Raw genomic sequence first — 13,431 nt, 5'->3', positions numbered from 1 at the left:
ACACCAAGGAACTTGATGCTCTTGACAACCACAAAGGTGGAGCTGTCAATGGTCAGCGGAGCGTGGTCCCCCGGGCCCTTTAGGTCAAAAAGCATCTCTTTTGTTTTTTTGACAACCAGATACAGGCTGTTGGCTGTGCACCATTAACGATTGGACTTCATCTCTGTACACTGACATTATATTTACTGATCAGACCCACCACAGTTGTGCCGTCAGCGAACTTGATGATGTGGTTCAAGCTGTGTTTAGCTGCACAGTCGTGGGTCAGCAGAGTGAACAACAGTGGACTTGGCATAATCCCTGGAGGGCCTCATGCTCAGTGTGATGGTCTTGGAGATGATGTTACCGATCCAGACTGCCTAAGGTCTCCCTGTCAGGAATCCAATTGCAGAGGGAGGTGTTCAGACCCAGTAGGCTCAACTTTCTTATCAGATACTGAGGTTTGATTGTGTTAAGTGCTGAGCTGGTCAATAAACAGCATTCGAGCATATGAGTTCCTGTATTCCAGGTGGGTGAGGGCTAGATGGAGGGCAGTGGCGATGGGATCACCTGTAGAGCGGTTGGATCTATATGTGAACTGCAGAGGGTCTAGTGATGGGGGCAGCAGGAGCTTGACGTACCCCATGACAAACCTCTCGAAGCATTCTTGACATGGGTGTGAGTGTGACAGGTCAGTAGTAATTGAGGCAGGACATGGTCGACTTCTTCGGCATGGGGACAATGGTGGTGGCTTTGAAGCACATTGGAACCACAGTGCTTCTCAGGGAGATGTCAAAGATGTGAATAAAACATCTGCTGGCTGAGCCGCACGTCCCCTGAGCACTCACCAGGAATGTTATCCAGTCCAACAGCTTCCGACGAGTTGACCTTGCTTAGCTCTCTTAAGACACAGCACCTAGTCATTTGGCTGCAACGTCATTTTTCACCTCAAAGCGCGTGTAGAAGTTGTTTAGTGCGTCTGGGAGGAAGGCATCATCAGCACATGTAGATGGTGTAGTCCTGTGGTTGGTGAGGTCTTGGATGCCCTTCCACATACGTCGCATGTCCTTGCTGTCCAGGAAGTGACTGTAAATGTGCTGGGCATGCACACGCTTTGCTTCCCTGATGGCTTTGGACAGCTTGGCTCTTACAATAACTAGGGTTACCTTGTTGTCCGCTCTGAAGCAGCAACCGCACTTCTGCTGTCATCCACGGCTTCTGATTGGGGCAAGTTATGGTCTTGGGCAAATGACATCATCCGAACACTTACTGATGTAGCTGGTACCTCATGCCATATACTCCTCCAGATTGGTGAAGTCGCCACCAGTTGCTGCTCCTTTGAACATGTTCCAGTCAGCGTGCTCAAAGCAGTCTTGAAATGCATGAGTAGCCCCCGCTGGCCAGGTTCATCTGGAGCATCTGGCAGGCGATCTTTATGCTGGGATCAGCATTACAGAGATGTGGTCTGAGTATCTGAGGTGGGGTTGGGGCTCTGCCCGATATGCAATATGCACAAAGTCCAACATGTTTGTCCCTCTCGTAGCCTTGACTTGAGGTTCGCCTGGTTGTAATCCCAGCGATAATGATTAGTCCTTAAGGGTATGCTCAGTAGTGGAGAGAGTCAAGAACTTCAAATTCAAATTCCTGGGTGTCAACATCCTAGAGCCTCCACCTTGATACAATCTCCAAGAAGGCAAGCCAGCAGCTATACTTGGTGAGGTAGTTCGGTATGTCACCGAAGACTATCATAAACTTCTACAGGTGTACAGTGGAGAGCAGTCTGGCTGGTATGGAGGCACCAACTCTTAGAATAAATTCCAGAGGGTTGTTAACTCAGCCTGCGACTTCACAGGCACCAGACTTATTATGCCTTAATATCCAGTGACCACTTAATGTTGTTTTACTAACACAGCTGAAAGCAGGTTTTCATCAAATGTTTTTAGTGTCAGTCCAATTAGTTTCAAATTACAAAAAACCCTACAGGAACCATTTTCAAATTGGAGTATGTTAATATTGGTTTTTAAATTAGTGAACTTTTAAAATCCGTCTTGCTTCTGAAAACTCCAGCTTAAATTTAGCATCAATTTGAAGGCACACTTTGGTTCAATTAGTGGAACCTTGCAATGGTGATTAATTTGCTGTGAAGGAGGGTCCTATTTTATGAATGAGACCAGCTTCTGAACTTGTAATATTTATTTTTAAAGCCAGAGTAATGACCACAGAAACACAATGCATAAAATATAACTCGTGGCTTCAAATTCCTCCACCACCTTCTCTGTTGTTTTTGGCTCTTTTAAAGCAAATCATTAATGCTTTTGTTGTTTTTTTTCCCCAAATATAGACTTCATTCACAATAAATGATTTACAAAGGAAAACTGCACAAAGACTCCTCGCTCTGAGTTTCTTAGCCATACATTGCCACATCTGTACTTTGTTACATTAATTTCTATTTACCACCCCTGTGACACCTTGTCATTACTCTTCTCCCATCTGTTGTTTGAAGGCTTCCCCTTGGTCTCAGCCCCTTGGTGCCTGGTAACTGGAGAACTCAAGACTGTGGTCCCTCCCCACAGCACTCTCGCATTGGCTGCACTAAGCCTCAGTTCATCCCTCATCACACACTCCTGCAGTCTGGAATCTGGAATCTTCCCATACCAACATCTCCATGTCCTGAAAGACCAACAGGTTTTGGGCTGACCAAAGGGTGGCTTCTTGCAGTTATGGATGTCTGAATCAGTGCGCGCCCCTGGGAACAGCCCACAAATCAGTCATCAGAGGTTGCTGGGGATGACTTCTCCACACACTCTTCGCAAATCTGCATTCTGCAAAAAGGTAGGCAACTGTCTCCTCTCCATCATAATAATCATGGGGACAACACGTGTGGTGGTGATGTTCTCGTCATACAGAAAGGATCAGACTAGGACGACTTCTTTTACTGCTTGCCAGGCCAGATCGTGGTGCTTGCTCTTGAGTACTGATAATGATGCATTCTAGTCTACTCAGGGAACCACCCTTTGGGCTCACTGACTCCATTGAGTCCTCGTCTCTGTGTCTGCAGGACGCTCCATGCCGACCACTGCCTGAGGGCCTTGTGGTTGAAGGTAGTGTTCTGGAAAAAAATTTCCACAAAGGATAGGTGGTGTGACAAAGTCCAGTTGACTGAGGCATTGTGCGACAACAGGGCCAGGCCCATCCTTTGCAACATCCAGGACAGGTAGAACCTCAGCATGTAGTGCCTTCATTCTTTGGTTTCACGTACAGCCTGATGCAACCACACTCAAAGGTGGTCATCAGGATAAGGGTCATGTTGGGTAAGCCCTTGCCCCTACTACCTGGTGAGTTGTATATGGCGACCCTTCGATCCTTTCCACCATGGATCCCGATATGACCATCAAGCAGAGGTGTAGGGGAAAGGCCACAAATGTACCATGTACAACAATTCCAAGATCATTTCACATCTTGGGTCATTACATCACCAAGTTAGCACAGCAGAGACAGTTTGTACACATTGTCAATTCAAATTAACACTTCCCACCAAATAGGATGACCAAGAGTCATGCAAACCAGAGGAAAGTTTGAAAGGATCACATGTACATGGTTGGCATGGTAGCGGTTAGCACAATGCCGTTACAATGTCAGCGATTGGGATTGGACTGGGATTCGAATCCTGTGCTGCCTGTAAGGAGTTTGTACGTTCTCCCCGAGCCTTTGAGGGTTTTCTCCAGGGGCTCTGGTTTCCTCCTACCGTTCAAAATGTTCCAGGGGTGTCGGTTAATGGGTTGTAAATTGGATGGCACCGACTTATGGGCCAAAATGGGCTGTTACCATGCTCTATGTCTAAATTAACATTAAAAAAAATGTACTGAGAGGGAGATTGGCAAGAATTGGCAACATTAATACTGTGCTCTGCCTGAGAGTGACAAAGACCAAAAAGTTATCAAATTTTCCTGTCCAATAATGAAACAACTTTTTTTAAATTACTCTTCAGAGAATGGAATGTTGATGTAATGTGGAAATACTTGAGAATAAATAACTCTTGGCCTTGATTTAACGTGAAGATTCCATTCACAACTCTCACTCTCTCATATTCTTCGCAAATATCATTCAATTTTTCAATATTCTCGGGGTAACAGAACAGCACAGAAACAGGCCTACAGATATCAACTACACTGTGTTTAACATAAAGAAACCTTCTCGAACTCCCTTTAAAATTGTTAACTCTCACCTTAAAACCAGGTCTTTTTGTTTCTGATACCTCTACTATGGTGGAAAGATTTTGACTATCTATCCTGTCTTTGCCTCTCAATACTATATATCTGCTGAAGGTTTGCAAGAAACCCGCTATAAAGGGTGTGCTTTTAGATGCTGACTTGGCCAAGAGGAGATCCATATCTGCCAGATAATTATTGATATTAAAACAGAGACAGTATGCACACAAAATTAACACTTCCCACCAAATAGCATGACCAAGAGTCATGCAAACCAGAAGAAAGTTTGAAAGGACCACATGTACACAGTTGGCGTAGTAGTGGTTAGCACAACGGCGTCACAGTGTCAGCAATTGGGATCGAAGTTCAAACTCTCATGCTGTAAGGAGTTTAAATGTTCGCCCCATATGTGGTTAACCCTTCTTCTGCTGTGGTGAATGTCTGCCAAGCTGCCTGTCTCCCCTCTGGAGAGCCTTGCTGTACTAACATTGCTCTACTGTTAAGGACACTCCCCTTGGGTATAACTGTGTATGCACCTATTGTCTTTCATTATTGTACCATGAGTTTCTACCAATAAAAGCCATGATTATTGTTTGACCACATCGTCTTTGTCTACTTCATCAACTGGCACTTCACCATGTCTGTGTGGGTTTTCTCCTGGGGGTCTAATTTCCTCCCACTGTTTGAAATGGGGGTGTAGTCTAATTGGGGTGTAAATTTGGCAGCAGAGCCTCGAGTGGTGAAATGGCCTGTTACCATATTGCATGTCTGAAAAGCAAACCAGATTTAGGACAATAATATGCAAAAATAATAATTCTCCTTTGCTATCAGTGAGGAACCACATTCTATAAATTAGACCACAAGTTGACAGCTGATAACAGTCAAGGATCAAACACAATATCCTGGCCATTACACCAAATTTGTAGTTTGGAATTAAAGAGCAAACATCAAGAAGTTGGAGGGGCTCGGTGGATCCGGCAGCATCCATGGAGATTAGGGTCCCAGCCCAGTCTGAACGTTGAATAACCATTCACTGGGCCCTTCCATTTTCTCACTGAAGCTAGAGCATATATAGTTTTCATTTTTCTCTAGTTAGCAACTTTTGAGCCCAAGGGCAATCCAAGATGTCTAAAGTTAGCTCAGGCTCTTCAAACTGGAGCATACAAATGTGAAAACATTTGCATTTTCTAGCACCTTTCACAATTGTCTGCACTTTGAACAATTTCACAGCCAATCACATACATTTTTCTTAAATACAAAAAAGTGCTGGAGAAACTCAGTGTACATAGGACCTTCATACCTTGAAGAAGGGCTCAGGCCCAAAACATTGGTTATCAATCTTTGGTTCCCATGGATGCTGCAGGACCTGCCGAGTTTCTCCAGCACTTTTGCTTATTAAACTACAATCATCCGCATCTGTAGACTTTTTTGTTTAATTACAAACTTCAGCACAATCAATTTATGTATTGCAAGACTGCAGAAACAGCTAAGATATTAATAACTTCTTAACTAGTTTTAATGCCTTTGAATTAATGGCAGGGCACACAATACAATTTTCCCACAGAATAGAGCTGTGGGACATTTCACACCTCTTTCATAAGACATATGGTTACTTGATGACCCTTTTATTGGTCCTCAGAGTGTGCACGCTCTCTTATTTTTACCCTCCAGTGGAGCATCAGTTTGTTTCAGAGCTTCTGCAACTTCAGCCCACAGCCTTCTGACTCAGACCAGCAAGTTAACCACTGCATTGTAACTGTGCTTTAAAAGTAATCCTGCCCAATTCAGTGCAGACGGCCAGGGCATACTGAATCCCACCATCTGAATGACATTGCAGTTCTTCATGGCCCAAATTCAAAACCTTTGGACTTTCAGAGATACAATCCAGATTGTCAGGTGATTACTTGCAGAAAACAGAGGAAAGAGCCAGAAGGAAAAGGAAATCATCGCACCTGCAGAAAGGGAGGATGCTGTGGAGTTGGTGTAGGTGGAGGTCAGAAATAGGAAGGTTGTTATCACTGTATTGTATCTGTCTTTAGAAACAGGTTAGCATGCAGATTTTGGAAGGGAGCAGAAATGAGAGTTGTTGTTATGGAAGTCTTCATCTTCCAAAATGTTGACTGACACCTCCTTACAACAAGAGGGATTTATGGTGCAGAATTCATCAGGAGAATCCAAGAAGGATCCTGACACAGTATGTGGACCAGCCAATTAGAGGACAGGTCATATTGGATAATGAACCTGGTCAGGTGACAGATCTCTCGGTGAGGGAGCATTTTGGTGATAGTGACCACAACTTTCTAAGCTTTAGCAGATATGGACCAGAATAAAAGTAGACAAAATTGTCAAGTGTTTATTTGGAGACCAGATAATTACGATGGGATGAAGCAGAAACTAACGAGAGTAAATTGGGAACACATTCTCAGGAGAAAGCACAGAAGTAATGCGAAGGAAGTCAAGAGACTACTAACACAAGGTTCTAGATAGCTTTGCCCCCTGAGACAGGGAAAAGATGGTACGAAAAGGGAATTGCAGTTGACAAAACAGGTGAGGCAACTAGTTGGGAGGAAGAAGGAAGGATAAATTAGATTTAGGAAGCAAAAAGCAGGAAGGGCTCGTGAGAATTATATAGTAGTCAGGAAAGAATTTAAGAACGGGAGAGCTTGGAGGGGGCATGGAAGACCTTAGCAAGTAGGATTAAGGAAAACACCAAAGCATTCTATACCTACATGAAGAACAGAAGGATGAAGTGAGTGATGGTAGGACCACTTAAGGATAAAGGAGGCAACATATGCCTGAAGGTGGAGCTGGCTGGGGAGGACCTAAAAGAATTGCTTCAGTATTCACCAGAGAAAAAGACCAAGGTGAGATTAAGAAAGAGGAAGTGCTGGATCTTTTTAAAAGCATTAGGATTGAGGACCCCAAGACCGGACAAAATATACCCCAGTTTGCTAAGGGAAGGGAGGGAAGAGATTGTTGGACGATCTTTCAGTCTTTGTTAGCTACAGGGGAGGTGCTGGAGGATGGGAGAATGACAAATGTGATCTCCTTATTTAAAAAAGGTAATAGGGAGAATCTACAGGAAATTATGGATCACAGAGTCTGACATCAGTATTGGGAAAATTCTTGGATTTATGAGCATTTAGAGAAGTAATGTCTTCTCAGGGATAGTCAGCATGGCTTTGTGAAGGATAGGTCATGCCTCATAAGCCTAATTTTTTTTAAGGCAGTAACAAAAAAAATTGATAAAGCTAAACTGGTAGATGTGGTGGATATGGATTTTAGGAAGACATTTGACGAGGTCTCCCATGGAAGACTTGCTCAGAAAGTCATGGGATCCATGGAACCTTGGCTGTGCGAATACAGAGGGTTTGCCTGTAGAAAGCAGAGAGTAGTAGTGGACGAAAAGTAATCTGCCTGGAGGTCGATGATTAGTGGAGTTCTGCAGGGATCTGCCCTGCGGCCCCTGCTGATTTGTGATTTTTGTAAATGACCTGGGCAAAGAAGTAGAGGAATGGGTCAGTAAGTTTGGAGATGATATGAGGGTCAGAGGAATTGTGGATAGTATTGAGGGCTGTCATGCATCCAGAGCTGGGTGGAAAAGTGGCAGATGGAGTTCAATCTGGCTAAGTGTGAGGTGATGTAGTTTGGTAGGTCAAACTTAAAGGCAGATTGTAGAAACACTTAATGTGGAAGAACAGAGGGACCTTGGGTTCAAATCCATAGATTTTCTAAGGTCACCACACAGGTTGTTAGCACAGTTAAGAAGGCCTATGGCACACATGTCAAACTCAGGCCCGCGGGCCAAATTTGGCCCACGATATAATTATATTTGGCCCGCAAGATCATTTCAAAAATGTATTAGAGGTGGCCCGCCCTGCAGCGAGAGCCGATGCTGTTTTTTGGTAATGTCACCCCCACCATCCTCCCCCTTCATTGCACATCCTTCCCCATTGTAACACGAGAAATTGTAACACGAGAAGTCTGTCGATGACACCAGCCGGCAAGCCCGTTGGAAGGCTCCCCGCGACTGGCACCGGACGGCCCTTCCACAGCGCGAGCGCACTTCTCCCGGTCGCCACGGCCTTCAGCGCTTGCACCCGCGCGGACCCCAGGGACAGCTGGTTCGGCCCTGCACGTGAAGAGAGAGATGGTGGCTGTCCGCAAAGGCTGATCGGCAGCGCGCTGGGCCTGAGTGGGTGGGTAAGCAGGGGTGGGCAGAGGGTGTAGGTGAGGAGTAATGGGCAGGAGAAGTTATGGTGGTGCGAGGGGCAGTTAGAGGGAGGGATGAGTAGAAGGAGGGGTGGATAGGGAAGAGGTAAAAGGGGAGGGGCAGGGCGAGTAGGGGAGGGGTGATTAGAGGGTGAGAGACGGGTAGAGGGAGGAACAGGTTGAGGGGAGAGGCAGCAGAGGGGCGTGTATAGGATGGGGTGGGTAGAGGCAGAGCGAGTGGAGTGAGGGGTGAGTAGAGGTTGGGTAAAGGACTGGTCAGGTAAAGGGATGGTGGGTCGAGGGTGAATAGAAGCCTAGAGCCTGAGGAGTGAGCAGGAAATGCTGAGTCCTGATGCAGGCCAAAATGGACACAGCCTGTGAATGCTGACTACATCTCCACAGGGACCAAATGTTTCCCTCAGGTCAAGCAAAGGGTGAACTTGAGCTACCTACTCCTGACCTGTAACATTATCCTCCTAAAGTTATATCCTAAAGTTTAACATTACATATGTTGAAAGAAGAGAAAACATGCAGATGTTGTTGAAAATTTTCAATAAATATTTAGTTCGGCCCTCGACTTAGTCCAAGTTTTTAATTTTGGCCCTCCGTGAATTTGAGTTTGACACCCCTGGCCTATGGGCTTCATCAATTCAGGAGTCATGAGGTAACATGGCAGCTCTATAAATCTCCAGTGAGACCACACTTAGAATATTGTATTTCATTCTCGTAACATTATTACAGGAAGAATGTTGAAGCTATGGTGAGGGTGCAGAGGAAATTTACCAAGATGTTGCCTGGATTGGAAAATATGTCTTATGAGGCAAGGTTAGCACAGGTATGGCTTTTCCCATTGGAGCGAAGAAGGATGAGAGGTGATTTAATAGAGGTCAACAAGATTATGAGGCATAGATATGGTAGACAGTCAGCACCTTTTTCCCAGGGCAGGAGTAGCAAACAGCAGGGGACATCTGTACAATTGAAGGGAGGACAGTTTAGGGGAGACATCAGAGGCAATTCCCTCCTCCCCCCGCCCATACACAGATAGTTGTGAGTTGTGGGGGCCTTGCCAAGGGTGGTAGTGGAGGGTGGAACAATAGGGGTATTTAAAACACTCTTATAGAGAAGCTGTTTACATCCGGTACCGCACGGATGGCAGTCTCTTCAATCTGAGGCGCCTGCAAGCTCACACCAAGACACAAGAGAAACTTGTCCGTGAACTACTCTTTGCAGACGATGCCACTTTAGTTGCCCATTCAGAGCCAGCTCTTCAGCGCTTGACGTCCTGCTTTGCGGAAACTGCCAAAATGTTTGGCCTGACAGTCAGCCTGAAGAAAACTGAGGTCCTCCATCAGCCAGCTCCCCACCATGACTACCAGCCCCCCCACATCTCCATCGGGCACACAAAACTCAAAACGGTCAACCAGTTTACCTATCTCGGCTGCACCATTTCATCAGATGCAAGGATCGACAATGAGATAGACAACAGACTCGCCAAGGCAAATAGCGCCTTTGGAAGACTACACAAAAGAGTCTGGAAAAACAACCAACTGAAAAACCTCACAAAGATAAGCGTATACAGAGCCGTTGTCATACCCACACTCCTGTTCGGCTCCGAATCATGGGTCCTCTACCGGCACCACCTACGGCTCCTAGAACGCTTCCACCAGCGTTGTCTCCGCTCCATCCTCAACATCCATTGGAGCGCTTTCATCCCTAACGTCGAAGTACTCGAGATGGCAGAGGTCGACAGCATCGAGTCCATGCTGCTGAAGATCCAGCTGCGCTGGATGGGTCATGTCTCCAGAATGGAGGACCATCGCCTTCCCAAGATCGTGTTATATGGCGACCTCTTCACTGGCCACCGTGACAGAGGTGCACCAAAGAAAAGGTACAAGGACTGCCTAAAGAAATCTCTTGGTGCCTGCCACATTGACCACCGCCAGTGGGCTGATAACGCCTCAAACCGTGCATCTTGGCGCCTCACAGTTTGGCGGACAGCAACCTCCTTTGAAGAAGACCGCAGAGCCCACCTCACTGACAAAAGGCAAAGGAGGAAAAACCCAACACCCAACCCCAACCAACCAATTTTTCCCTGCAACCGCTGCAACCGTGTCTGCCTGTCCCGCATCGGACTTGTCAGCCACAAACGAGCCTCCAGCTGACGTGGACTTTTTACCCCCTCCATAAATCTTCGTCCGCGAAGCCAAGCCAAAGAGAAGATAGAGAAGCACATGGATGAAAGAAAAATAGAGGGCTATGAGGAAGGGAAGGTTTCATTTTTTTTGGGTAGGAATTTCTGGGTTGGCACAATATCATGGGTCAAAGGGCCTGTACTGTGCTGCAAGATTCTATGTTCACTTGTTCAGCTCAAATTATTCAGATTTTTTGAAAGTAAAATTAAGAATTTTATTTTAAACCAGACTCAAGTCATAAATTACCTCCAATTGAAAACTTCTGCCGGTGTCATATTGATGACTGACTCAGCTGCAATGTAGAAGTCTTTTTTAATTGGTGAAAGACCTTAATGCAAAAGAAGAATGTTGTTATTTCTGATCAAACTGAATATGGGCTGACGGTGTTCAAATCATGACCAAGCATTCAGTACTGTATAATTTAAGAACTGGGAAATACCAACCAGCCCACTTCATAGCTTCATATTTCTCCTTGTTCTCACGCAACGAGCTCCAGTTGATCACAAGACGGGGTGGGTTTATACTGCCATACTTTACTGGAAGGGTGTCAGTGGCAGTGACTGGCCTGCTGCTCATCTTCAATGCAACACCTTTTGAGGATGGTTAAAGGGAAAAAAGAAGGAAATGGTGATTTCTGAGGAAGTTAAAGCTACTCTTAAAATGGAGTTATCAGAAGAAATGGAATGTTCTGCAATCACAAGGACTCCACCATACATTATCTTGCACAGACTGACAGCACATATGATGCCTTCGTCACTAAGACAGCAGTACAAATAAACCAATTGAGGGGGGACTTCAGAAAAAAAAGTCAACTCTAAAATCCATGGTTACAATGGTAGCATCACAAATCAAATTATGAGATACCAACACTTTCCCCACCCTAATTAATCAAATTTTATGTATCTCAACTTCTAGTAGTTCCTTTTTTGGTCCGGATTCTTATTTATTGCTCCACTCCAAGGTTGCTTTAAGTTTACCTCTGTTCTTTGATGGACATTCTATGAGACCCTCTGTTACTGGTGGTTCCTGCTATTCTCCTGTTCTTTGATAACATTCTTACCAGGGTCCACCCATCCTTTGCCATTTCCTGCCTCACCCTGCCCCCTGACCTCTTTACAATGGCGAGTCTCTTTATGGTCCTGATGCAGGATTTTGACCCAAATGTTTTTAATTTAATTTAGAAATTTAGACATAAAGCGTGGTAACAGGCCCTTCTGGCCCATGAGCCCACATCACCCAAATACCTACAACCCTCTATGTTTTGAAGGGTGGGAGGAAACCGGAGCATATGCAGGAAACCCATGCAGACACGGGAGAGCGTACTAATTCCTACAGACAATGCGGGATTTGAATCCAAGCCACTGGTGCTGTAATAATGTTGCACTAACTGAGATGCTAATGACGCCCCCTGTTGACGATCACTTTCCCTCCATTGAGTTCCTGCAGCAGGTTGTATTTTGCTTTAAAATTCGTTTCTGTCAATGAATGAAATATGATACTCATTCAACTTGAACACAAAATAAAACATACCTTGGTCCCTTCTTTCAGCTCCATTCAAATTAAATGTACTTCTCTCAATGAGATTCTGAATCAGTTCCTTAGCCTTCAGCTGCGCCTCATGGCTGCCATAAAGCTTCACCTCAACTTCAACGCCACCTTTTAGAATCTAGTGTGAAAATATAGACAGTGCACAATTGGAGAAACCTCAAATTGCATTTATACACCTAGGATTGGCAGTAGCTAGAAAATGTATAAGTGTTACTTGGAAAAAATAATGTTGAACTGAGTATACAAAGATGGTATAATGAAATTCAATCATATATTTATTTGGAAAAAATAACATATAATTTGCAGAATAACTTTTTTGTTAAAATGTGGAGTCTGTATTTGGAATATATGGGTTTAGATGTTAAGTAAAAGTTTTATTTGTGATGAAAGATGCAAAAGGATGGCATACAATACAGCAACCTGTTATAACCTGATATTATTGTGTTTTTTAAAAAAAAAAGCTCCGGGGGGGGTTTAGGGGCGAAATAGGTGGGAGGGGGGAGGAAGGTGGGGTAGTACGGGGTAGCTTTAGATTATACTTTGTTTTTCTTTTTGGTTTTGTAAAATTCTTTTTTTTTTTAAATTTTTTATTTTTCACACCATAAATCACATTAACCATGGTACACACTTTTTCCTTTTCACACATATACAGTGCCATTTTCTCCCCCCCCCCTCCCTCCTCCCATCCCACCCACCCTACCTCCCCCCTCCCGTCCATTTAAGGTATAAAATCTAGGATACGTTAAACCAGTCAGACAATGTTGTATTCAATAAAAATACACCAGAAATTCCACTGAGTCCATTCTTTTCATTTCCTTTTCCTTCTGTTAACTTAGGTAGTGATTGTCCCCGGTAGGTTTTCGCTATTGTTCGAATATTTCAATATTATTTCTTAAACTATATGTAATTTTTTCTAATGGAATACATTTATTCATTTCTATATACCATTGTTGTATTTTCAAATTATCTTCCAATTTCCAGATTGACATAATACATTTTTTTGCTATGGCTAGAGCTATCTTAACAAATCTTTTTTGTGCATCCTCCAAATCAATTCCAAATTCTTTGTTTTTTATGTTACTTAGGAGGAAGATCTCTGGATTCTTTGGTATATTGTTTTCTGTTATTTTATTTAATATCTGATTTAGATCTTCCCAAAATTTTTCTACTTTCTCACATGTCCAGATTGCATGAATTGTTGTTCCCATTTCTTTTTTACATCGAAAACATCTATCAGATACTGTTGGGTCCCATTTATTTAACTTTTGAGGTGTAATGTACAGCCTGTGTAT

General features: G+C 44.1%; 1 protein-coding gene across 1 annotated transcript in view; it reads right to left on the bottom strand.

Annotated features, from left to right (window-relative positions):
- ddx43 (DEAD (Asp-Glu-Ala-Asp) box polypeptide 43) overlaps window positions 1-13,431 on the bottom strand; it is a 144,658-nt gene that overhangs the window by 117,381 nt on the left and 13,846 nt on the right. Inside the window, exons 3-5 of the mRNA XM_069885972.1 lie at window positions 12,122-12,257; window positions 11,035-11,181; window positions 10,838-10,919 (exon numbers count right to left, since the gene is read on the bottom strand). Of these exons, the coding sequence (XP_069742073.1) occupies window positions 10,838-10,919; window positions 11,035-11,181; window positions 12,122-12,257 (365 nt within the window). The remainder of the gene's footprint in view (window positions 1-10,837; window positions 10,920-11,034; window positions 11,182-12,121; window positions 12,258-13,431) is intronic.

The sequence above is a fragment of the Narcine bancroftii genome, chromosome 6, assembly GCF_036971445.1.
Source record: "Narcine bancroftii isolate sNarBan1 chromosome 6, sNarBan1.hap1, whole genome shotgun sequence".
Classification (NCBI taxonomy): domain Eukaryota; kingdom Metazoa; phylum Chordata; class Chondrichthyes; order Torpediniformes; family Narcinidae; genus Narcine; species Narcine bancroftii.
Note: the sequence above shows the minus strand (reverse complement) of the source record. Positions and strands in the feature narration are given on the sequence as shown.